We start from the raw sequence: 27,772 nt of genomic DNA on the forward strand, positions 1-27,772 counted from the left end.
CAATAAAAAAGGTATCATCTTCTTTTCTTTTCTAATTTTATTCTATTTCTATTGATTACCATAAGTAAGTTGTAAATTCAATCTTGCGTGTACTTAGCACTGAAATATTTTATTTAGCACCATCTATCTTATTATTTGAGCCATGTATAGTATGATGCTAAGTGTATCACGTATATCACAAGTTCAAGTGTTAGAGTAGCACTATTAAATTTATTTTTACTTTGTTATTAATTCTGTGGCCCTGAAAAGGACCATTTGAAAACAATTTATCAACTTTAATACTTGGCTAAAAACTAAAGCATATTCATTTGTAAGAAAATTCTCAACACCATTGGTTCACTTCGATCCGAAGATGCATCAAATTTAGAAGCTCCTAATGGAACACCAATGGGCGGGATAAAAACCATTACAGGCACAGAAAAATATTAGAAGAACACATACAACTGATGCAAACTTGAATTCTGAAAATGGCATAAGATATGCAATATTTTCCATCTTACATTTGGGCAGAAAGCTGGTCAGAGATGAAAATTATCATTATCGCACAGGTGATGCAGGACTTTTTCACAGCACTGTAGTTTCGAGCTGTGAATCTATTGCAAAACTGTAAAAGACCAAATAGTGCAATGCCACGTTAGAAATGCCTGAACAAATAGCAGTGCTAGCGACAGTAGCTTCATAGATCTAAGCTACAACTTTGAGATGCATCATACGTCTTCACAGTTTTTGTATGAACATTAGACCAATGGCATAGCCAGACCTCTATGTTTGGGGGATCCGAAGCCCAAAGTGTGTGTGTGTGTGGTGGGGGTGGGGATTTGGCCCGCCTCCCTTCCGCAACCCCGCCCTGCCACAACCCCACATACCTTGGCATGGCGAGGGTCCCCAACCTCCGCCAGCTGAAGCCTTTCTCCAGCACTGGTCTCTGCACATTGCCTGCCCTACTTCCTCTTACGTCATGTGCATGCTCAGTTTTAGTGAATGGGCTGTGTCGGCATTAGTGTGGCTTAGCAAACAGGAGGGTTGGTGAGAAAAACTATCAAAGATATATGTAGAAGTGACCGAAAAAAACCACTTATGCATAAATGCTCTTAAACATCAGCCTCCATGTTTTTTTAGGCTATTCCCCTTTAAAACTGGTGGCGTGTCTTGAGTTTCACTGAAATCATTTTCCATATGCGCATCTTTCATATAAGCCAATATGACTGTCTGAGACTTTTCAGTCCCCCCCTACAATGCCAATACATAGACAAACAGTTTGAATTTGGCCATTTGACTAGACTGTTTATTGTAGAAATAATGAGAAAATACAAGAATAGATGGAAATTCAGTATGCAATAAAATGTTACAATGAGGTTTATGTAACCAAAACCCTCTGTATAAAGGTTACCTTTGTTTGACTCATAATATAATTGCTTAATGTCTTACTGATGATCTTTATATCTTTTGCATTATGGATACAAGAGTTTATCCTGTCACCATAATGTTTTACTCTAGAAGGATCACATTTCAGCTATTTGAATCCAATCCAATCGAGACCCGGTTCTAATCTTCTCATGTGCTTACCTATTCATGCCAACCCCCCCATCCCCCCCACAAGCTGGCCAACCATATCTCTTGGCCACAATTAACAAAACCTGAACAAGCTCCCACTGCTGACAGGTTTTAAAGTAACATGACCACAGGCCATCAGGTATAGCAGGAGTGCAGAAGTTCAGTCCTTGAGGGCCACAAACGGGTCAAGTTTTCAGTATATCCCAAATGAATAAGCAGGCAATAGTTCTGCGTGCATACCGCCTCCACTGTATGCCAATCTCTCTCATGCATATTCATTGACCCTGCTTTCCTCTTTTCCTTCATTCTTCATGCTGTCTTCTCTTGTTCAATGGTCCTTCTATCATCTTTTGAATTTTAAGTAATAGATATGCATCCTTATTTCAGCATGCCTGGTTTAATTTTAGAACTCAGTTATAACCTAGGCCTCCTAATTGTGAATCCTTTGTGTATAATTTCATACTGTTTTTATCGTACACCACTTAGATAATCAACTTTATAGGTGGAACATCAACTAAAGATGAACTATGAACTATATCTGAACACCTGACCTGCTTGCAGCCCTAAAGGACTGAACTTGGGCACCCTAGAGCGCTTGAATGAAAAACAGATACATTCTTCCTTAAGCCTTTGATTAGGACAGTTCTGTTTCGGCTCATTTGAATACAATTACATTAGCGAGAACAAATGTCAGGGCCGTATCCATAGCTTTCCAGCCTTGTGAGATTTGGCCAGTGCTGATCTAAATTATGGAAGCCTAACCTACCCACCCCCGCCTCCAAACACTGCACCATAGTAAATCTTTTTATGGTAGAGTAGAAGCAATCAATGACCACCCCTCCCCCCCATGCCCAAGACAGTAATAAATGTAACTGCTGAAACTCAAACAAGCAATAAATAGCTTGGTCTTTGAATCTATTCCAAAACAGCAATTTCTTGTATGCCCAGATATTGCTTATCAAAGATAACTTCCTTCTCCATATGTAGAAATAAAATAATAATAATAATCTTAAACAAACAAACAAACATAAGAACTTCTCTGCAAGGCATGTATTCCAACAGTAATTTAAAACTCACACGCCAGCCCAAATTGTACATCAGTCTTATTAAAAGGCAAAACATTGGGCTACAACTCAATCAGTTTGTGCTAATTCTTTAAGAGATTGTAACACGGAGTAGTGATGATTTTGTGTGTAATTGGTTTCCATCCACTTTTTAGATCATTTTCCTGCTCAGTGTTCTACTTTCATATTTAGGATTTTTCACATTCCTTGACTGATAGGTTTATCTGACACTTTTTATTCAGCAGTTGGCAAGACTGAATATCAGATGAACAGCATTGATTTTTATTGTATTCAGACTGTTTCCAGTTTGTTATTATTGTTGGGTTTTATTTTGCTTTTGTTACTGGAGAATTCCAGAAAAAGAGATCCATTGTTATATGCTCATGCATCGAATATTTCTGTGAGCCAAGATTCTCTTGGAAATTTGACTTGCATGGAGCTAGCTGTGGTCTTGGCTTCCTCCTATATGCTTCGGTTCTGAGCAATTTGCTGGGGGCCCTGTTAAGTTGAATTCACTGCATATCACCTTCCCAGCAGCTTTTCTTTGCTTGTGTGGTGTACTTTGCCAAACTACCCAAAGGCAGAAAGGTGAGAGACCAAAATTGTTATGAGTGTTAGACATTCTCATGTAACCTCTCCATATAGTTTCTTAGTTCTTTGCACTCCCCAAGATCCATGTCTTGGCAAACCCACTTAATATCATCCTCATTGTTCATTAAAATGGAGTTAACATTGGGACATCCATCGTCTGATGATATCGTAGTGAAAGTGGTAAATTTGACTCGTTTTCGTTTCGAGGTAGGGGAAGTTGCTGACTCCAGTTTTTGTTCTTTTCCCTCAATGAATGGGGACTCTGAAGACCGGTATACTTGTCCATTCATATTATTTTGGGAGGCAGAACTCAGGAGATACTTACTTTCCTCAATGTCCCTCCCCTTGTCTATTGCAGTACTGCACTCATCTTGTTGAGGAGAATAGTTTAGATTGCTTTCTAAAAGCTCCGTCCTGTTGCTTAGTCCAACCCAATCATGAGAATGAGTCATACTTTCCTGCTCCTCCATCGGCACTTCCTTGTGCCTGTACTTTAAAGCAAAAGTCACACAATTGATAAGAAAGACTAGTATTGCAAGGCAAAAAACACCCAGCAATGCATACATTCCAATCTCCAAATCACTCAATCCTTTGTTGTTTTGTACAAGGTCATTCTCCTCTACATCCCCATTATTCCTTGGAAGGTCAGCTTGAGCAGGAAAACTGGTAAAATCTATTGGAATGTTTGCAAGTTGACTGTCATCATCCAAAAGACTCTCTCGGTCATCTTTCTTCTTTAATGGGGTTAAATCAGTTGTGTCTCTTTTTAGGATGTCATCCTCTTGGTCTAAGGAAGAGCTTCCAAAATAGCGCCCACCTGGTCTGATTCGTTCTTGTAAGGTTTTCTGCTTCCTGTCACTAGCATGGTTCTCCAGATGAACTCCATTGCTTCCCTGTTTGCTGATACTATCGTTCGAGGTAGCATGTTCCCCAAATTTGACTTTGATGCTTCCACTGCCAACAGCTAAAATGCTTTTCCTCTTGGACTTCTGACACAACTCGCTGATCATCATTTCAACTCTCACCAGTTCCCCTTGCCCTTCAGTTTCAGCTGCGATGGCCGGCCATTTGAATTTGGGGTTGTGCTGAATGGAGACAATCTTCTCATCCAGAGACGTTGCACTCAGGGAGAAATCTTTTGCATTATATATATCCAGGGGTGTAACCGAACCATCACTGAACTGGATCCAACAGCTGATGGCAGCTTCCTGTTAGGAGAAAAAAAATAATTTAAAAAAAAAGAAACTTGGAGACAAAAATTATTGGACAGCACATATCTGAAATGTAAAATAAAAATACGTTTTAAGAAAGTAGGAAACTATTATCTCTGAGAAGGACATTAATTCCTCTTTGAGACATAAAAAACCACTGGTTTTAAGCACTCAGCAGCAATAAAATTTGTTTTTCTCAGAGGTGCTAAAAAGGAGATGTGTCCCTTGGGTTATATGGAGACTGCTTCTGAAGCGCAATAATAAATTGCATGTCAAAAGATATTACTTTATACTGGGATCATTTACAGCCGTTATATATTTAAATGAAAAACTATTCATCACATTACTGCTAAAATGCATTACTACAAAGTCTCCTCTTATTACTCAGAGCAAACGCTAAAAGTTAAGGGACATGGAGTCTAGCAAATAAAGATGCAATAGAATCAAGCATTAAGGATTCATTATTTTAAAAAAATCTTCACTGGCTTATGTTTCTAAAAGCATATTCTTCTCAGAAGGCATTTCCAGGAACACTGTAAAAGGTAATTTTAAAATTTAGCAGCGCGGTAGTACCTTACGGAGGACACCTGGGATTTGGTTGGCTAGGGTTGGAGATGCTGCAGAATCAGTGCTCATCACTTCTAGGTAGGTAGAAGGTATTGCCTAATGTCCACGCTCATGGTGTATGTGTACTGGATTCAGAAGGAGTTGAAATGTGTGACACCTGGCCAAGGCCTACTGTTGTGATGGCTCGGCAGAGTGGAAGACGGATTATAAAATGGAAAATAACATAACATAAGCATTGTAATACTGGAATAGACCGAAGGTCCATCAAGCCCAGCATCCTGTTTCCAACAGTGGCCAATCCAGGTTACACTGGTCAATCCTGGCAAGATCTCAAAACAGTACAATACATTTTATGCTGCTTAAATAAGAAGTGGATTTTCCACAAGTCCATCTTTTCTTTTCGGAAATTATCCAAACCTTTTTTAAACCCTGGCAAGCTAACTGCTTTTACTACATTCTCTGGCAAATGAATTACACATTGAAGGAAGATATATTTTTCTCAGATTTGTTTTAAATGTACTAATTTGTAACTTTATTGTGTGCCCCCTAGTCCTAGTGTTTTTGGAAAGAGTAAACAAGCGATTCACGTCTACCCAATCCACTCTGGTATTTGCAAATGAAGACTTGTGAAAAGTCAGCCCAGCAGAAGTTGGTTCTAATTAAAGTAAAAGCCATAAGAACATAAGAAGATAAGCGTTGTCATACTGGGACAGATCGAAGGTCCATCAAGTCCAGTACCTGGCAAGGTCCCAAAAAAGTAAAACAGATTTTATGCCGCTTATCCTAGAAATAAGCAGTGGATCTTCCCAAATCCATCTTAATGATCGTGAATGGACTTTTCTTTAAGGAAATTATCCAAACCTTTTTTAAACCTTGCCGTTAACACATTATCTGTTGAATGAAGAAATATTTTCTCTGGTTTGTTTTAAATTTACTACTCAGTAGCTTCATTGCATGCCCCCTAGTCATAGTATTTTTGGAAAGAGTAACAAGCGATTCATGTTTAACCATTCCACTCCTCAGAATTTTATAGACCTCTATCATATCTCCCCACAGCCATCTCTTCTCTAAGCTGAAGAGCCCTAGCTACTTTAGCCTTTTATCATAGGAAAGTCATCTCATCCCCTTTATCATTTTCGGTGCCCTTCTCTGCACCTTTTCTAATTCTGCTATACCTTTTTTGAGATGCGGTGACCAGAATGAGGTGTGGTTGCACCATGGAGCATTACAATGACATTATAACATTCTCATTTTAATAATTCCTAACATTCTATTGGCTTTCTTAGCTGCTGCTGCACACTGAGCAGAGGTTTTCAGCATATCATCACTGTTAACACCTAGATCTTTTTCCTGGGTGGCGATTTCTAATGTGGACCTTTGCATCATGTAGCTATAGTTTCGGTTCCTCTTTCCCACATGCATCACTGCACTTGTTCATATTAAACATCATCTGCCATTTGGATGCCAAGTCTCCCAGTCTCGTAAGGTCCTTTTGCAATTTTTCACAATCCTCTTGTGATTTAGCAACTTTGAATATCTTTGTGCCAATAACAAATTTAATTATCTCACTAGTTACTCCCATCTCTAGATCATTTATAAATACGCTAAAAAGCGGTCCCAGCACAGATCCCTGGGGAACCCCATTATCTACTGTTCTCCATTGAGAATACTGACCATTTAACCCTACTCTCTGTTTTCTATCTTTTAATCAGTTCTTAATCTACAATAGGACATTAAGTCCTATCCCATGACTTTCTAATTTTCTCAGGAGTCTTTCATGAGGTACTTTGTCAAATGACTTTTGAAAATCCAGTTACACAATACTGACCAACTCACCTTTACCCACATGTTTATTCACTCCTCCAAAGAAATATAGTAGTTTGGTAAGGCAGGATTTCCCTTGACTAAATCTATGTTGGCTTTGTATCATTAATCCATGCTTATATACATACTCTGTAATTTTGTTCTTTATAATAGTCTCTACCATTTTGCTCGGCACCGACGTCAGGCTCATTGGTCTATAATTTCTGGGATCACCTCTGGAACCCTTTTTAAAAATCGGAGTTACATTGACCACCCTCCAATCTTCTATAAAGACAAATTACATATTACTAACAATAGCTCTGCAAGTTCATTTTTCAATTCTATCAGCCCAAACAGTTTAAAGCTACTCCTCTAATAATTGCCTTGAAGGCATCCCACCAAATAGATGTGAACATTACACCGATATCACTGTGCTGAAATGATTCTTCAATAGTCTGTTCTATGATATTCACAAATTAGGTTCCTCTAACATAAATAAATCACCCATTTGAAGAGACTGGGGATTAACCTAGCCCTGTAATAAGCAGTGAAATACCAGTATGATCTGACAGAATTATGTTATGAATTTTGATGTTCATCATGAGTGACATTACATTTTTTGTAATAAAAACAAATCAATTGTACAGTATGTTTGATGTGGAGGGAAATAAAATATAAAGGAGTCCTTTTACTAAGGTGCACTCATGGATTTATTTTAGTGCATGCTGATGATTAGTGTATGCTCAATGATAAGATGGCCATTATATTCCTATGGGCATCTTATCATTTAGCACGTGCTAATCATTAGCCCACCTTAGTAAAAGGACCCCTTCATATTTCAAATCTCTACCTGTGTGGTGTTAAAAATGTCATAGGGCTTTCATACCTTCCTCTATTTACATGGAATGTAGGATTGAGCATGACTTGGTAGATCTCAATTCACATCTGGATTGCCTGTCCAAAACTGAGCCTAAAATTTGATGAAAATCTTCTGCTGAAATTATTGGAAGATTACTGGCATTTACAATTAAACCTAGCTATTAATAAAAGTTATGTGAACTAGTGGTGGGAAAATATACATTTTTCCCTTAGGTGTTTCAACCCATCTGTCTTCAGCGTCAGACTCTTGCAGAATCATCTTCACGGAGGAGGAATTTTAGGGGTCCTTTTACTAAGGCGCGTAGGTGCGTACGCACGTCCAACGTACGCCAAATTGGAACTACAGCCTGGCTACCACTTGCCCCAGGCAGTAATTCCATTTTTCATGCACATCCAACACACACGGTAGAAAATATTTTCTATTTTCTACCGTGTGGCGCTTACCCGGCAGTAATCAGCAGTTTACAGGTGCTTACCACCCAGTTAGCATGTGAGACCTTACCACTAAGTCAATGGGTGGCGCTAATGTCTCAGGCTGAAAATGGACGTGCGCTGTTTTAATTTTGCTGCACGTTCCATTTTCAGCCACAAAAAAAAGCCTTTTTCCAGGCGTACTAAAAAAATGACCTGCGCACGTCCAAAACATGCACCTACATCAGCGCAGGCCACTTTTAGGCATGCCTTAGTAAAAGGGCCCCAAAATCTTAAAACATTTAGATATCCTTTTACTAAGGCGTGCTAAAAAATGGCCCAGGTTACCTTTAGCACATGAGTTTCCTTCGTGCTGTGGCCACTTTTAGCATTTCAGTAAAATGGCTTTATTTGGGGTTTTTTTCTTGTAATGGTCATGCACTAATTTCTCCATTAGCACGTGACAGATGAGGAGGAATCCAGTTAAACTAATATGGAAATATAATGTTTAATTTTTACAAAATATTTCTAAAAAGCAAGGAAAAGACCTCAAAACGCCCAACCGCTTACTTTCAATTTTCAGCGGCTTTAACTGGGGGCGTGGTGTTCATCACTGGTCATAAACACCTTGCTTGAAACAATTACTACAATTTTTTAATTTATTTACCCCCCCCCCCCAAAAAAAAATTTTTTTTAACAAATTTATTCTTTTTTATTCTCCAATCTTTGAGACTGGAGAATAAAAAAAAAAAGAATAATAATAAAAAAGAATAAATTTGTAAAAAAAAATTTGGGGGGAAATAAATTAAAACATTGTAGTAATTGTTTCAAGCAAGGTTTTTACGACCAGTGATGAACACCACGCCCCCAGTTAAAGCCGCTGAAAATTGAAAGTAAGCGGTTGGGCATTTTGAGGTCTTTTCCTTGCTTTTTAGAAATATTTTGTAAAAATTAAACATTGTATTTCCATATTAGTTTAACTGGATTCCTCCTCATCTGTTTGGTGACCTTATGCTTTGGAGTCCTTTATGGTGATCCTCTTACCACTGTCCATTAGCACGTGGCCATTACTGTGGGAGCCCTTACTGCCACCAGTTGAAGAGACGGTAAGGGCTCCTAATCAGGCAGCACAGTAATATGTCGCGCTACCCTATTAGGGCAGGCATGCCTACTCTCCGCCCATGGACATGCCTCATGTGCGGAAGGAAAAATATTTTCCAGTGATTGATTAGCGTGCACTAAGTGGAAAACTACCACAGTACGCCTCAGCATGTCTCACGGTAGTGCTCTTTTAGTGCATGGTAGACTCACATTAGGCCACAGTAAAAGAGTCCCTAATTATTTTAAATGATTCAATATATGACAGATGTGTTTCCTAAAGAAATACTATATTATGATGACCTTTTATTTATTTTCCACTTATTTATTCCTTTTGATGAGAATGGAGTGGATATGGCACCATTCACCGAAGAAAGTAACATACATACGTAGTAACATAGTAAATGACGGCAGATAAAGTGTTTACGAACTTGAAAATTTGAAGGTGGACAAAACTATGGGACTGGATCCATCCTAGGATATTGAGGGAGCTCAGAGAGGTTCTGGCAGGTCCTCTTAAAGATTTGTTTAATAAATTCTTGGAGACAGGGGAAATTCCTTGGGATTGGAGAAGAGCAGATGTGGTCCCTCTTCACAAAAGGGAAAAGTAATGAAAGTGATACTAAAGGAAAGGATAGTGAATTTCTCAGAATCTAATAGGTTGCAAGATCCGAGAAAACATGGTTTAGCAAAGGTAAATTGTGCCAAATGACTCTGATTGAATTCTTTGACCGGGTGACCAGAGAACTGGATCAAGGACGTGACCTAGATATAATCTATTTAGATTTCAGCAAATCCTTTGACATGGTTCCTCATAGGAGGTTCTTGACAGGCTGAAGTTAGGACCAAAAGTGGGGAACTGGATTAGGAACTGGTAGACAGACAGACAACAGAAGGTGGTGCTTAATGGAATTCACTCAGAAAAAGAAAAGGTGAGTATTGGTAGGCCAATTCTGTTCAATATATTTGTAAGCGACATTGCCAAAGGTTTAGAAGGTAAGGTCTGCCTTTTTGTGGATGATACCAAGATTTATAACGGTGTGGACACTCCGGAGAGAGTGGAAAACATGAAAAAGGATCTGCAGAAGTTAGAAGAATGGTCTAATGTTTGGCAATTAAAATTCAGTGCAAAGAAGTGCAAAGTGATGTATTTAAGGAGTAGAAATCCAAGGGAGACACATGTGCTAGGCGGTAAGAGGCTGATATGCACAGACAGGGAAAGGGATCTTGGGGTGACAGTATCTGAGAATCTGAAGGCGACAAAACAATGTGACAAGGTGGTGACCATAGCCAGAAGGATGCTAGGCTGTATAGAGAGAGGTGTAACCAGCAGAAGAAAGGTGGTGTTGATGCCTCTGTACAAGTTGATGGTGAGCCCTTGTATTCAGTTTTGGAGGCCGTATCTTGCTAAACAAGTAAGAAGACTTGAAGGGGTCCAGAGGAAGGTGACAAGGATGATATAAGGCATGCGCCAAAGGACATATGAGAAGAGACTGGAAAATATGAATATGTATACCCCAGAAGAGAGGAGGGACAGGGAAGATATGACACAAACATTTAAATACTTGAAAGGTATTCATATAGAAACAAATATTTTCCAGAGAATGGAAAGTGGTAAAACTAGAAAACATGAATTGAGGTTGCGGGGTGGTAGACTTAGGAGTAATGTCTGAAAGTTCTTTTTCACAGAGAGGGTGGTGGGTGCCTGGAATGACCTCCCTAGGGAGGTGGTAGAAAAAAAACTGTGGTGGAATTCAAAAAGGCGTGGAATTCATTGCTGGAGAACGTGGTGAAGGCGGTTAGCTTAGCAGAGTTTAAAAAGGGGTTAGACGGTTTCCTAAAGGACAAGTCCATAAAGCGCTACTAAATGGACTTGGGAAAAATCCACAATTCCAGGAAAAACATGTATAGAATGTTTGTACGTTTGGGAAGCTTGCCAGGTGCCCTTGGCCTGGATTGGCCGCTGTCGTGGACAGGATGCTGGGCTCGATGGACCTTTGGTCTTTTCCCAGTGTGGCATTACTTATGTACTTAAAGGGTTGCATATGTGTTCGCATGTCAAGTGGTGCTTAGATGGCAATTCAGACTGCATCAACTAAGGCCGGTGCTGGGCTGGCTTGTGCAGCCTGAGTCCCACATATGGCGATCCGGTTTAGGAGTGGCTAGAGAAAGCTTTGATGGAAAGTCCAGTGGTTTGGATCGTGAGGACAGTGCTGGGCAGACTTTTGCAGAGAAGCTGGAGTGGGCTTTCACAGTAACTCCAGTAGTTGGAACATAAGGACAAAGTCAGGTGGACTTCTACAGTCTATGTCCCAGCAACACCAAAGAAAGGCCATGATCAGATATATAATATCATGTTTATTGTTGATTTAAATCTTGAATTGATAATGTTTATGACTGTTGGGCAGACTGAATGGTCCATTCTGCCGTTACTTCCTATGTTACTATGACTCACCTCCTCAGACTTGTTCAAAATGAGATACAATTTTAAAAAATACAGTTGCTCCAATAAAATGCCAAATAATCTACTCTTTTTTTAAAACTTGTAAGTTTTTGCTATTTCAAAACATAAAATACAAAGAAATAAAATCTTTGAATAAAAAGTACATCAATCTCCAAAAAAAGAAAAACAACAAAAGTTTTCTCTAGGAAATTAATACATTATCGACATACTATGCTAGCCCACATATAGCAGACCAAGAATAGGTAAGTCTATAAGAAGATAGATTATATATATAAAAAGAAACGTTTACCCATTGCAATTATTACTTAAAAGATTCCTACAATTTTTCTTCAAATACAAAAAAATTCCCAATAGGTATACTGGAAACATATCCATTTATATTATTGCTAAAATGACACTCTTTGCTTAAAAAAGGCAGGAGACAAAATTACATCACTTATCTAATAGCAAAATCGCAACAGGGATCTCCGTTTCACCAACGGCTTCTTCAGGGGTTAAAATAATGCTGTTCCATGGCTTCACATATCTTGCTTGTCCATAATGCGAACCTTCCAATGTTGCCTTACTTATGCCAAATCAATGGCAGGCATTAATGGGGCACGCCTAAGTGCTACATGTCAGATGAATAACATATCACACCCATGCACTGCCCACATGCACACTCCCCGTGTAGTTAAGTGCTGATGCATTTACAAGCTACTTTACAGAATAATTTGCACAACTTAATTCATAATAGACTGCAGTGATATATCAGATTCTTTCTCAGTTAACATTTTGTGAGGGTACAAAGGATCATTTTAGCCATCTTCATTCCTTGAACAGCTAAGAATGATGAATCAGTTTTCCTAGACTTATCAGCTGCCATGTTCAACTGTTGATGTTTCTCTGTTACCTGACATTAAGCAGAATCAGGATGGTCAGAATGCTTAAATATGGTCTGATGTCTGAGGAGCGATTCCTTCAGGCATCTTGTAGGTTCCCCCCGCCTCCCCAAATAAGTAAGTATCAACTGTATTAAAACTAGTCCAAAAGAATATAATAAGAGCTGCCTATACAGTTCTGGCCCAGAGTTATGTCAGCCTTAAGCAGAAGTATATATTTCATTCCTTAGGGGTTGCTTGAGGCAACGTTTGTATGAACAGGTGTCAGTGAGCACATCTACAGCAGAATGGAGGTATTAAAAAGTGTCTATGGCGGCAAACTCCTCCTGCACTTTCCAAATATTATTTTTTCTGGTCATTCCTTATTACTTGATTAATGGTGTTCCTGGGGAAATGAGTAGTGAAAGATAAAGAGAGGTTAGATGCCGAGGAGCTGCAGAATGAATGCACTTGTAAGTCAGTAAGAGGAGTTTGAATTGTATATGGAAATGGATAGAGAGCTGACTGAAGGGGAGAGAGACAGGTTAATGGGAAACATGTGAGGAGCAAATTGCTGTAATCTAAGCAGGTGGTGATAAGAGGTTTTGTTAGTATGCTCAGAAAGGAAGGGATGGATTTTGATCACGTTATAGAGAAAGAAATGACAGATTTTAGCAGTCTACTGAACAAAGAGCGAGAGAGAGAGAGAGAGAGAGAGAGAGAGAGAGAGAGAGAGAGAGAGAGAGAGAGAGAGAGAGAGAGGAGTCAAAGATGGCCCCATGGTTATGAGCTAAGGAGACTGGGAGGATGATAGTGCTATCCAGAGAAATAGAGAATGGGGGAAGAAGAGAGGTGGGCTAGGAGGAAAGATAAAAAGCTCAGTCCTGGTCATGTTCAGTTTGAGATGGCGGTGGGGCAACTAGGTAGCAATGTCAGACAAGCAGGTTGAGACTTGGACCTGAATTCTAGTGAAATTTCTGGCATGGAGGGGTAGATCCGGGAGTCATCAGTATAAAGATGGTGCTCTGATCTCCTCTCATGGTTTGCAGTACCAAGGGAATAAGTAGAGAGAGAACAGAAGTCATCCCAAGACAGACCTCTGAGGTACACCCAACTGCTAACAGTGGACAAAAATCCACCAGAGCATACACAAAAAGTGTGATGGAAGAGATAAGAAGAAAACCAAAGACAGAAAAGTGCCTTGAAATCCAAGTGAGGTCAGTATATCAAGGAGTAGGAGATGATCAAGAGTAGCAAATAGGTCAAGAAGGGTAAGGATTGATTAGGGGCCTTTGGATCTGGCCAGGAAGAGGTCACTGGATATGTTGGCAAGAGCTGTTTCTATAGAATGTAGAGAGCAAAAGCCATATTGAATGGCTCAAGAATAGCTTAAGATTAAAGAAAGTCAAGAAAGGGGCGGTGAACAGCATGTTGAAGTAACTTCGATAAGAAAAGGAAGAGAGAAATGGGATGATAGTTAGAAATGCTGGTAGGGTCTAGTGAAGGATTTCTGAGGAGTGGTGTAACCACAACATGTTGAAGACATCAAGAAGCTGCAGTGGAAATGATAAGTTAAGGATATGACAATGGATATGACAGATGGAAGGGATGACACTAGGGGAGATAAAGCTGACTAGATAGGTGGAATGGGATCAGAGGAACACGTGGAGGGGCATAATCGAACGGCGCGGGCCAAATCGATGGCCAGCCATCTTTGGGGCCGGCTCCGTGACGGGGCAGAGCCAAGCTTATTTTTGAAATACACTTGGCGCCGGCCAAATCGCTCGCCAGGTTTAGAACAGGATCGACGGGTTTATATGAGATGGCCGGCTTCGATTTTCAGCCATAATGGAAACCGGGCCCGGCCATCTCAAACCCGGCGAAATGCAAGGCATTTGGGCGTGGGAGGAGTCAGCATTTGTAGTGCATTGGCCCCCCTCACATGCCAGGACACCAACCGGGTACCCTAGGGGGCACTTAAAAAAATAAAAAAAAACAAAACAAAAATAGCTTACAGGTGCATAGCACCCTTACCTTGGGTGCTGAGCTCCCCAAATCCCCCCCCCAAAACTCACTCCGCACAACTCTACACCATTACCATAGCCTTAAGGGGTGAAGGGGGCACCTACATGTGGGTACAGTGGGTTCTGGGGGGTTTTGGAGGGCTCAACATTAACCACCACAAGTGGAACAGGTAGGGGGGGGGATGGGCCTGGGTCCACCTGCCTGAAGTGCACTGCACCCACTAAAAACTGCTCCGGGAAACTGCATTCTGCTGTCAAGGAGCTGGGTATGATATTTCAAGCTGGCATACAGGCTGGCCAAAAAAGTTCTAGTTTTTTTTTTTTGATGGGAGGGGGTTGGTGACCACTGGGGAAGTAAGGGGAGGTGATCCCCGCTTCCCTCCGGTGGTCATCTGGTCAGTTGGGGCACTTTTTTCAGACTTGGTCCTAAAAATAAATGGACCAAGTCCGGCCGGTGAAATGCCCGTTCGAGCCGGCCATTTTTTTTTCATTATAAGGTGAAGCCGGCCATCTCTTACCCATGCCCCCGTCCCGCCTTCACTACCCTACCAACACACCCCCTTGAAAGTTGGCCAGCGCCGCAACGAAAAAGCAGTTGGGGCCGGCCAAAATCGGCTTTCGATAATACTGATTTGACCGGGATCAGGAGATTGCCGGTGATCCCTTTTGAAAATGAGCCTGATAGTGAGTTTGGAGGAGGGGAGAAATTTCCTCTTCTGTGAGTTTAGAAAAGGAAGAATGGGTGGCAGGAGTTGAAGGAAGACTGTGAGAATTAAGTAGGGGAAGGGGAGAAGGAGGTGACCTGGTAGAGATCTGAAGAATTAACCTTGTGAACCTTACCATGGAGGTACACAGCCATAGTCTGGGCAGAAAGTGTAGGGGATGGGGGGAGGGGGTTGGAGCTTGTGACACTTTGAGGAGAGAGTTTAGTGTGACAAACAGAAGGTTGGAGGCACATGTACCAAGTGCTTACATGACCATTTCTCCATGTATTTTATAACAGGCTTTTTGCTGAAAGAGTCTCTGTCCCAAAATACTAATGGAACTTGAGGTGTCCTGACTTGGACATCTCAATTCCAATTTGAACAGCCTTCCTAAAATGCTAATCCACATTTCTAGTATGAGTTGTGGATCTGAATTTTATGGAAAACAAACTGTCTTAAATGCTTAAAGCTAAACATGCCTGAAACCTAAGCTTTTCATTCTATCTAAGGCTTTTTTTTCTCTGCACTAGTGACTCACCTGAGCAGGTCATGCAATGAGAACTAACAGCAAGTAATTTGTTGCCAATTTTGTGCTATTTGAACTTAATAGTTTGCTGACTGCTATAAATCCTGCCTTTTATATATTTTTAGTTTTGTCTTTACTTTCTGGAAGTTAGTTGAAAGTTGCTAAGAACATATTGTAGCTAATGCTAATCTTTTCTCTTTGGCTTAAAATGGCGTAATCATTCTCTCTCTTTTTTTTTTTATTGTCTAGAACATGCTTTGAAAAATGATGTGTATTATGTTCCCAGATTTGAGAGCTTGGCAACACAGTGAAGCCATCTACTACCAAAATCTGATTTTCAGCAGAACACAAGATAGATAACCATACTTACAACAAAAACAGATCTTCCTATGCATCATACCTTCCCATTTCCAATTCATATATTCTTAAAACCTTACTATTATTATGTTTATTACAGTTTGTATTATTTTCCTTACAAGACTTTGCAATTCTATTTACTATGTAAGCTGCATTGAACCTGCTGTGTGTGGGAAAGCGCGGGGGTACAAATGTAATAAATAAATAAATAAATCATATGACTTGCTGTGTATGGAAGATTCTATGTACCTAACTTTTGTCATCTGATAAAGGCAACCTCTGCACTACAGTATAGTCTCGATTATCCGACCTTCAGTAATCCAACTATCTGTCATATCTGTCAGACCTTCCCGGTGATGTCATTGTATTTGTTTCTATTACACATCTTTGTTTTAAAACAATTTTTGAAAATCAGGAACTCTATGCCTTTGTTTATGCATCGTTTGAGGATTTACCGTTGTTTGCCATATTATCCGACTTTTCACTTATCTGACAATGGGCTGCTTCTAGTTACGAAGGATAATCGAGGCTATAATTTAGTTATGAAGCTTTCAACTCCTGACCTGTAAGATAAGGTACTTAGGTTAGCAGAAAATCACTTCTTCAGGAATTATTCTGGACTCATTTGCTAAGGAATATGATCAGTACCTTATGTGGCCCTTAGGCTCTGCTGACAGGCTGAACCAATGAAAGGAATAATGTCAAAATGGAAATATATTATTTATTATAGATATAAAAATAACAATATGGCAAAATGCAAAGCAAGTTACAAAACTCTGAACGCTACCAAAACATACTGATTATTCCACCAATATATATATAAGTAATTATAGAACTACAATATCCTGAGACAAGATTACCAACAGCAGTACTGCCTGATTACTGTGGGTAAACACCGGTGCAACAAAAATAAAAACATTTTTGTAGTGTTGGAAATGGAGTGCGTTGGGGGTGGGAACTACTGCCGGGCTGCTGTGGTATAGATATATATATATATGAGTAATTATAGAACTACTAGGAAAAAATACCCAATTCTGAGTGCAATGAAACGGGCGCTAGCAAGGGGCCCCCTCCCTCCGTCCCTCGGAGCTACTTGCGTTACTTGTTCGGGGTTCGCGTTGGCCTCGCGTTTCGGCCCTCGAGTGTTATAGCTCCACCCTCGACGTCATGACGTTTTGACGCGAGGGCGGTGCAGACACTCCAGGGCACACCGGATATCTCGGGCGCCTCAACTTCCATGGAGGCTTCAGAACGTTGGGGTTGCCTTTTATATAGAGAGATAATACCTTGAGACAAGATTACCAACAGCAGCAGTATTACGCTAATAACCACAGGTCCTGTTATAACCAATATGCTGCAGGCAAAAACCAGAGCTAACTTCCCTGAGCTATAAGAATTCCTGCAAGCTCACCGCTGAGGTTCTGTAGGTTCCAGCAGTCCAGGTAATGTGCAGAATCAGATTTCTTCCATTTAGGAAACAGCAGATTTATTGTGTGACTCTGTAGATCAGGTGTTACTCCAATGTTTCTATTCTGTGCAGCTGGTTACTCAGTCTCTGGAAAAGTCACCAGGCTGTGGCTGAACTTGACCTTGTCAGCTCTCAGCACAAGGAATCACAGCTCACAGGTGTTTAGGAAAAATAGTCCCTATCGCCTCTGAGAGAGAATCATACACCATGCAATCTTCTTCTCTTCCCTCTTCCGAGTTGAGCCCCCCTTCTCTCTCCTGTCCAGCATTGGCATTTTTCTGGGTCTCTGTCCAGCAGATAATCCACACTCATGACAAAGAGGGCTTGTGAGCAGCCAGCTAGAATAATTTATCAGTCTCAAGCCTGATGGTAGCAAACTCCCCTCCATTGTTCACAGATGTTACCAGAGACACTGTTCCTGAGAAGTTCACTCCTCTGCATGTTCTCAGGGGATAAACTGCTGTGGTAGCCCTATGGTAGCTCCGGATTAGTGAGCAGTAAGCCTGCATTGGGTTTACCACCTTTTAGTAAAATACCCCTAAAGATGGGACTGACTTTCATGCAGTCCTATTTATGTGGTTAACCTGGCCGGTTATGTGCTAAATATCGGAACTTAACCAACCACATGCCACTCCACTCCTGGAATGTCCTCAACACAGTTGGTTTTCAGTTTGGCACTAATCAATTAAGTGTCACTGAAAATTGGCTGTTTGCCATGATTAGGCGATTTAACCAGTCAGGAGACATTTAAATCTCTTTGAATATCAACCCTAAGTGTTTGCACTTAATTGGGGGGGAGGATTAATAGCCAAAAGTAATTTGCCTTCTGCATAGGCTCCATGGTAACTGTTGGGGGCATATCCAGCACGCTCCCTGCAGTTTCTGCACAGACAAATTCTCTAACGTGCCTTACCTTCAAGTGCTTTGAGCCAGTATGTCAAGCTCCATCTCTGGCTGTCTTCAAATCTAGGCTAAAAGCCCACCTTTTGATGCTGCTTTTAACTCCTAACCCCTTTTCACTTGTACAGTACTCATGTCTGTTTTATCATTCCCATCTTAAGTAATTCCCTTATCCCTTATATGTCCTGTTTATCTGTCCTGATTAGACTGTAAGCTCTGTTGAGCAGGGATTGTCTCTTACATATTCAGTGTACAGCACTGTGTATGTCTAGTAGCACAATAGAAAAGATACGTAGTAGTAGTAGTAGTAGTAGTAGTAGTCTTTGGGATTCCAGAATCTTGCTACTCTTTGTGATTCTGAATGGAATCTTGCTACTTTTTGGGATTCCAGAATCTTGCTACTCTTTGGGATTCCAGAATCTTGTTACTCTTTGTCCTTATCCCTTATTTGTCCTGTTTGTCTGTCCTGATTAGATTGTAAGCTCTGTTGAGCAGGGACTGTCTCTTGCATGTTCAAATGTACAGTGCTGCATGCGTCTAGTAGCACTATAGAAATGATAAGTAGTAGTAGTAGTAGTAGTAGTAGACGCACCTAACACCACCTACTGAGGTGGCGATAGGTAAACCTGCATTAACTGCATATATGCTAGTTAGTGCACTTGACTGCAATGTGCAGATCCATGCTCAATCTTCACCCATATCCTACCCCACCCTGCACTAAGCAGTTAATGCAAGACTTACACCTCATTGGCTGTTTTAATGCAAGCTAGATGTTAGCATGGACCAGCACTAATAGCATGTACTAAAACCCATGCTAAATGCTCAGTGCACCTTAGTAAAAATGTCCTATAGTTTGCCTGAGTGAGGGAGCAAATTTATAGCTACGGAGATGAGAAATGAGCTAAGATCTATCACTAGAAAAGCTTGGAGAGCTTCAATATCAGTCTCATTGGCATCTGAGGGCTCCTGTTCCCTCAGATTTGAAGGCTCTCTGTGGAGCTTGGGGTAGGTATTTATTACATTCTGGAAGATAAACATGTAAGGCAAGTAAGAGACCATCAATTGGGGGAAAAAGGAATTAAAAAAAAAACTACACTTCCCAAGGAGACAATACAATGAGATTACCACTAGGGGTCTTAAGGACTATTTTTGCACCCATGGTTGCAAGAGCAGGTGCCAATGGGGATTGCTGGGGTGGGGGATTGGTGAAGAGGGTAGGTCATTCTAGCCAGAGGGGAGTCAGGTGGGGAGGTCTTTGTGCAATGGCGGTTGTAGTTCAGGAGGGGGGATTGGATGCTTTGGGAAGGATCAGGAGGGTCACGAAGTAGATCTGATGTCTTCTGTTGGGATCAGGGGAAAATCAAGCTTGGCAGGGGTGACCAAGGGGACTGAGGTGGGGGTTAAATGGTGGGCGGGTGGACATTAGTTCTGCTGGCTTTGGGTGTATATTAACAGTGGGGGCAGTGGTTTTAAAAACCTGTTCCTGCATATCTGTGTGTGGGGGGGTGGGGGGGGGGGGGTGGGGGGAGTTGTGTTGATTTCCCTCACATGCAGAGCCTCTTGTAAAATACTTTTGGGAATTCTCCATGTCTCATCCTGAACATTTGAATTCCCCTCTTCACATTTGGTAGATTGTAAGCTCTTCGAGCAGGGACCGTCCTTCCATGTTAAACTGTACAGCGCTGCGTAACCCTAGTAGCGCTTTAGAAATGTTAAGTAGTAGTAGTAGTAGTAGAAGTACCTGTTTGGGGTTTTGGAGATGCTCCTGGGCCATTGTGGTGGCGAAGATGGCCTTATTACTGCCTGTACTGAGCTGAAGGGACAATGACAGCCCAGTGACCAGCTGGACTCCGAGGTCTGTAATTGTCACTTTCTCATCCAGCACTGTCACCGTCTTCTCAGCCAAGATGGCATCCGAGAGGGGAGACAAAATCTGAAACATGAAAATCAGAATTCTAAGTATTTCTATACGAAACATGTTTTAACAAGTTCAAAGTCTGCATGCTGTCCAAAGGACTCCGGCCTATCCAACATTTGCTTCAGCTAGATTTTGAGAAATAACAGGATAATTCTCTAACAAGTGTTGTGAAAGCCTACAGAGTGAGTGCATACAGCATGTTTCACACCATCTCTGTCTGCTAAGGTTCACCTTTGCAGGAGGAAGAAGTTGTGGAAGTTGAGGTATGGGATCTAGAGATCACAGAAGAGAAGATTTAGGAACTTCAAGAATAGCAGATACATCTCATAGAGTAAATGCTCCAGCTGAGTTGTAGAAAGCAGACGTAATTTGGAGTGGAGGAGAGGAGTAGCCTAATAATCAGGGAATTCTGGTTCAAATCCCAAGACTGTTCTTCAGGATTTTGGGCAAGTCGCTAAGGGGCCCTTTTACTTAGGTGCGCTGAAAATGGCCTGCGTTGGTGTAGACACAAGTATTGGACGTGCGCAGGTCCATTTTTCTGCATGCCTGCAAAAAAGGACTTTTTTTTTGTTGCTGAAAACGGACATGCGGCAAAATAAAAATCGGCACACGTCCATTTTGGGCCTGAGACCTTACCGCCACCCACTGACTTAGCAGTAAGGTCTCAAGTGTTAACTGGACGGTAATCACCAGCACGCGTACACTGCCGATTACTGCCCGGTTAGCGCCACGCGGTACAAAATAGAAATTATTTTCCGCTGCGTGTTTTGGACACTCGTTAAAATTTGAATTACCACCCAGGGCACGGGGGAGCTTGGCGGTAGTTCTAATTTGACACGTGTTGTATGCGTGTAAGTGCCTACACGCCTTAGTAAAAGGGCCCCTTAAGCCTCCATTGCCTCAGGTACAAACCTATGGGCCGTTTTACTAATATGCACTATGAAATGGGCTTAGCACATTTTAACACAGGAATTTCCCACACACAAAGTTCATTTCTAGCGAATCTCTACAATAGGGCATAGTTATTTAATTATTTTAGCAGAGCTCATGCTAATTTTTCCATTAGCACACAACACCTATAAAAATATTCATGCAGGAGCACTTACCACCTCCTATTTAGGAGGCGCTAAGTACTGCTGTGTTAATTCACAACTCAGCAAATCCCGACACTGTAACACAGCTTTGATGCATTCATATAGTCACTCACAGATACTAATGAACTTGCTCAGCTAATATTTTTATGAACCAGTAAGAAATAACACATTATCTGGCTTCACATCAGTTTCCCTTACAAAAGGAAACATAGCCAGCTCAACATCGTCATCGCTCATTTTTTTCTTATTTTCTTAGGGGTCCCTTTACTAAGCCGCGGTAAAAAGTGGCCTGTGGTAGTGTGGGTGGGTGTTTTTGGCACGCGCTGGGTCAGTTTTTACTGCATCTGGGAAAAAGGGCTTTTTTAGAATGGGCCGGGAAAAGGGCCTGTGATAAAACTGAAACCAGCGCGTGCCTATTTACAGCCTGAACCCTTAACGCCACCCATTGATCTAGCGGTAGGGGCTCACATGCTACATGTTGACACGGAACCCGGGATGGTGAGCCCTTGGGCTGCAGCCAGGCTGCAGCAGACAAGTCCCCTGGGGAGGCGCAGAGCAGAGGCGAACCAGGCACTGAATACAGACAAGATACCAGACATGGCAATTAGACAGAGCACACTCAAGACAAGGTGAAACCAGAGCCTGGCTAAAGCGAAAACCAGGAACGGAACTTAACAAAAGCAGGAACCAGGAACAAAGGAAGGACACTCATAAGGGCTGCAAGGCTGAACTGGAACCCACCCGTAACAAAGTCCAAGGATACGGGCCGCAAGACCAAACTGGAACCCACTCATATCAGAGGGAAGGGAAAAGAAACAGAACGGAATCTCTTGAGCAAGTACTACTCAAGCAGTGCACACACATTGCACTAAACAGAGCCACAAACAAGGGGTCAAAAGACCCTACACACATTCACAAAGAAACTGAAGGGGAAAGGACAACCCCACCTAGACTCGCATGGTAGAAAATACAAGTAAAAGATAAGAAAACCACTACAAAAGCTCCCTATGGGATTACCACTACTGTTCTGGTGTCAACCGAAAGCCTCAAGGAGGCGTAAAACAAACTTCTGATAACGAGTGAAGCAAAACTTTTGGTTACTTCATTAACTCTAATCCACTGCAAACTGAAGGAACAAACATGAGCCAACTTATCTGGATACTGTTACCAGAGCCCGCTCATTCAGTGTGAGTTCCCCAACGTCCAAAAGAATTTTCTGTTTCAAAGAATCTTCATCAGTGCTCCGTGATCTGCTCTATTATGAACCATTGCATCTGTTCAAAGATAAGACAACGCCTGTGTGAACATCGCAGCAGGTTAAACAACAGAGTGCTCAGGGTCGTCTGCTCGTCGATCATGGAGCTGATTCCAAGATGGCGCTGTGAATAGACGCACCTGTGTTTGCTCCTGGAGGCTGCTGTGTTTGTGAGTTTCTCTCGGTGCCTCTGTAGCCTCGTTAACCATGGGGAAGCGGAGGGGGAAGGTAAAGGAATTTCCCTCGGTTCCTGTGACCTCCTCGACGATGAAACAAACAACCCTGCAATTTCCCAGGCAGCAACCGGGTCCTCAGGGAACTTCGACCCCCACTGCAGCTCTCGGCCCTTCAGAGTCGATTGAGAGTGGAAACGGGGCTTCCTTGAGCCCTGTGGAGCGAATTGCACCTCCCCAGCCTGGAAGAGAGTTGCTGGCTGTTCAAACAGAGACAGACGCCGAAGTGGCTCAGCTGGTCCTGTCTGAGGGTGTGACTGCAGCAACGGAGATAGATTCTCAACTTCAGGAAACATTACTACAACAGGCTTCAAAGGTATTGCCTCAAGCTATTGTTTCCAAGTTAGCTCGGGCTGATAGTCTACCTCAATCTCCTCCTGTGGCTAGTGGAGAGATTAGACCAGCAATTGTGACGCTGGAGTCACTATGGGATATGGTTTACAATATCCAAACCTCTATGCAAACTACTTTAAAGCAGAATTCTTCTGATATTGAAGTTCTTTCTGAGGCTGCCCTGCTTCAAGCACAAGTGACTGCACAGCAAACCCAGAAATTGGAATGTGTGGATATCAAAATTCAAGAAATGGGATCTATAGAAACAGCTTTGGTTAAAGACAATAATTTCCTACATAAACGACTTGAATACCTTGAAAATCAGACTAAAAGGCTTAACCTTAGGTTTCTTAATTTTCCCAAATCGCCATTAATTTCTCCTTTGGAGATGGTTAAAAAATATTTGGTGGACATCCTGGGAATGGATAAGGACTCACTCCCTCCCATTACACGGGCTTATTACATCGAGAGTACTGGAGTGGTGGTGGGAAATCCCCCTGTAATAGAGGAGGGAATGAATCTTACCTCATTCCTAGAAAGCTCATTAGAAATAGTTACTCAGAAGTTAACTCTGCTTGCCACTTTCGCGTTGGAGCCTGATAGGAATGCCGTACTTCGGCTTTCGTTGAGACACTTAGAAAATCTGTTTTTGGGCTCAAAGGTCCGTATCTTTCCAGATCTCTCACGGCCTACACAGATGAGACGAAGGGCCTTTTTGGAACTTCGCCCCAGGGTGGTGGCATTGGGAGCAAATTTTGTTTTGCGATTTCCTTGTTTTTGTAATGTGGTGCTTGAGGGTAAACATTTTCAGTTTGTAGATCCAAAACAGTTGAAAGAGTTTATTGATACAAGAGTTGATGTGAATATAGTAAACCTTCCCTAATTTAGCAGGGTCTGAACCAGAGGAAGCATCTATTGATTATTAATTTTTGTATCTTTTTTCTTTTTTAATTTCCTTAATCTTGGAATCAAATTTCTTTAACTTGTGGACAAATGGGCTGTAAAGATATATACTTATCATTTTTGTTTCCTAATGTTAAATAATGCCGATTGCATATTCACTTTATGTGGTGATATATTGGAAAATTTAAATAATAATAATAATAAAAAAAAAAACAACAACAGCGTGCTCACGGCTCCCATGGTAGCCCATTGCATATAATGGGGCCACACCTTTGAACAGATGAACTTTCAGGGAGACCGGGATGCGTTTCTTGCTATGCGTGAACAATTTTGGATTTTCCAATTAAAGTCGGACGCTCCCCGAGGTTTGAATGACAGCATCGAATGGAATGCCACAATTTGATAGGCGTTCGCTGATGACAAGCAATACGTTTCACGTTTATACATAATTCTGCATGATTTTAAAAGGAACTCGCGTCACGGCTGGATTCAGTTTGAAATGGAGGATTCTTGAATATGTCACCCTGATGAAGATTCTTTGAAACGAAAAAATTCTGTTGGATGTTGGGGAACTCACACTGAATGAGCGGGATCTGGTAACGGTATTCAGATAAGCTGGCTCATGTTTGTTCCTTCAGTTTGCAGTGGATTAGAGTTAATGAAGTAACCAAAAGTTTTGCTTCATTCGTTATCAGAAGTTCGTTTTATGCCTCCTTGAGGCTTTCGGTTGACACCAGAACAGCAGGGCCGCAGAGAGACTAGGCAGGGCCCGGGGCAAGGCCGCCCCGCCTCCCCGCTGCCGTGCCTCCGTCCCCCCCCCCCCCCCCCCGTTGCTCCCCCGCCGCTGCAGTCCGCGGTCTCACCTGCCTGCCTCCACGGCTCTGGGCCCCCTTCATTCAAAGCGGCAGTCGCAGATCACGTTTCTTCTGGCCTTCCCTCCCTGTATCCTGCCCTTGTCTGATGTAACTTCTGGTTTCCGCGAGGGTGAGACACAGGGAGGGAAGGCCAGAAGAGAGGCGATCTGCTACTGCCGCTTTGAATGCAGAGGGCCCGGAGCCAAGGAGGCAGGCCGCTGCAGCGCTGGTAGCCTGACCCTGGTGCCGGGCCCCCCTTGGAGGCCCAGGGAATTTTGCCCCCCCCCCCCCGCCCCCCTTCTCGGCGGCCCTGCAGAACAGTAGTGGTAATCCCATAGGGAGCTTTTGTAGTGTTTAGTTAGATATTGGCACTTATTCACTTTTTTGAAAAACTGGGGTGAAAAGTTAGGGTGAGTGTGCTGTGATGTATAGAGCTTCTCCTGTGAGCCGCTTTTGTAGTGGTGTGACTCACTGAAGTAGTGCTCGGTTGAAGATTCAGCCTATACTGAACTCCCCATTTCACCCCTTACAAATTACAAATTATAAATGAAAATTATAAAATAAAATTAATAAACTACAAAACAAAACGGAGCTTTTACTACTGTTCTGTTTGGCGTCTATCATCGAGGCCTTACACATTTTTTGGGATTGACATTTTTGCTAGTCTTACTTAGTTTTTTGTCGCTCCCCTGGGGGTTCTTGTAGTGTTATTGATTGTGCTTAAAATGAGGCATGGTTTACAGAATAAGTACTTTTGCCTGGGGACAGCGCCTAACTTTAGGTGTGGCAACTTGCATCAACCGAAACGTGGTGCAAATGTACATGCCTAAATTAAGCACGTATCTCCCTTATTCTATAATAAGGCGTGCAAACGCTAGGAATGCCCCCATTCTGCCCTTGAGCCTCCCATTTCCGTGTCCCCTTTTTTACTCACATGTAAACTTTAGATGCAGATTCTGCACCTAAATTTAACGTGCGTAAATTCCAATTAAACCTAATTAGTGCCAACAATTGCTTGATAAATATCCAATTACTAGCACTAATTAGCTCGTTTCTCAATTAAGTTGTGTGTGCAATTTTTGGCAACTTTTCTAGAATTTGGGGGATAATGTCAATACAATATATCAAAATAACATCTTAATAAACAGCATAGGGTGTAAGTAGAGGTGGAACATATACACAGATAAGATAGGGTAACAGCAGTTAGACAATTAGGGAACTAAGGGGTCCTTTTACTAAGGTGCGCTGAAAAATGGCCTGCGGTAGTGTATACACGTGTTTTGGGTGCGCGCAGAATCATTTTTCAGCACACCTGCAAAAAATGCCTTTTAAAAATTTTTGCCGAAAATTACTGCGCGTCCATTTTGGGTCTGGGACCTTACCACCAGCCATTGACCTAGCGGTAAAGTCTCACGTGGTAACTGTGCAGTAATGACCTACACGCGTCAAATGCCATCTGGTGCGCGCTCAATACGCATGTCTGAAAATAAAAATTATTTTTTCGGACGTGCGTATCAGACGCGTGCGAAAAATGAAATTACTGCAAGAGCTATGTGGTAGCCAGGCGGTAACTCCATTTTGACGCACATTAGACGCACATAGTTGCTTATGCAGCTTAGTAAAAGGGCCCCTACAAGAAAGCTGCACGTGAAGTTGGAAAGGTGCATTAATATGATTTCAGCTAGGGTAAGAGTGGATAAGCAAAGGGTTTTTCCACTGACATGGGATGGGAAAAAAACAATTGAAAATACTGCCTCGCATATTTATGCTGTCACAAAGATTTATTTAGGACTAGGATAAGTGCAAATATAAACTTCTGGTTCCTTACCTGAATGGTTGTCATTCCAACTTCCTCTCCAGTCAGAATGTGCCCACCATGCAGCTTTGCAATTCTTGGCTCATCCACTTGCATGAAGTCACTAATCAAGTCTGTGATGTCGACCTGCCAGTCGGAGCCCAAAAGGTAGGTTATCTGACCACCAGGGTCGGAGGGCTCTGCCACAAATTGCGTAAGAACTCTCACCACTGCATGCTGATACTGAAGCGCGCATCCTCTTCCTTTCCTGTCATCATCCTCTTCATCATCGCTGTCTCGGGCTGGTCTGGTGAATTGAAAGTAGAATCATAAATACTATCAGCACAATTCTACAACTTGGTGACAACACCTTATGCGCCACTTACACATATCAGAGATGCCAAAATTGGCAGGTATATAGCATAAGTGACCTAGGTACCATTTTATAATGTTACATCTTAGTGCTATAGTGTGTACGAAAGAACATAAGAACAGAAGTGTTGCCATACTGGGACAAAGCAAAGGTCCATCAAGACCAGTATCCTGTTCCAACAGTGGCCAATCCAGGTCACAAGTACCTGGCAAGATCCCAGAACAGTAAAACGGATTTTATGCTGCTTATCTTAGAAAAAAATGTCAAAAAAATAAGTGCCTTTAGTTTTCTCCTCTACTCCTTATTCAAACTAACAAAAATATACATAGGAGAATATCTCTAGAAACACTTGTATACCATAAACGAGGTAGAGTCTCATATCATTACTCACGGCTACTATTCACATCACTCCCGTGGTGAATCTGTGCTCGTGCAATGAGATCTAATCATTGACTCATACCTCCCCCATCCTATGTTCTTATTCTCTACAATAGAGTTATCATACTACATTGTATTCCCAAGACACTTAGCTT

At 41.8% G+C, this 27,772-nt stretch overlaps 1 protein-coding gene across 1 annotated transcript in view; it reads right to left on the minus strand.

Moving 5' to 3' along the window:
- Positions 1-1,276: 1,276 nt before the first annotated feature.
- TMEM132D (transmembrane protein 132D) overlaps positions 1,277-27,772 on the minus strand; it is a 506,509-nt gene continuing 480,013 nt past the window's right edge. Inside the window, exons 7-9 of the mRNA XM_030218396.1 lie at positions 26,900-27,173; positions 20,223-20,414; positions 1,277-4,417 (exon numbers count right to left, since the gene is read on the minus strand). Coding sequence (XP_030074256.1) covers positions 3,233-4,417; positions 20,223-20,414; positions 26,900-27,173 — 1,651 coding nt within the window. The 3' untranslated portion in view covers positions 1,277-3,232. The remainder of the gene's footprint in view (positions 4,418-20,222; positions 20,415-26,899; positions 27,174-27,772) is intronic.

Source organism: Microcaecilia unicolor, chromosome 11 (genome assembly GCF_901765095.1).
Source record: "Microcaecilia unicolor chromosome 11, aMicUni1.1, whole genome shotgun sequence".
NCBI lineage: Eukaryota > Metazoa > Chordata > Amphibia > Gymnophiona > Siphonopidae > Microcaecilia > Microcaecilia unicolor.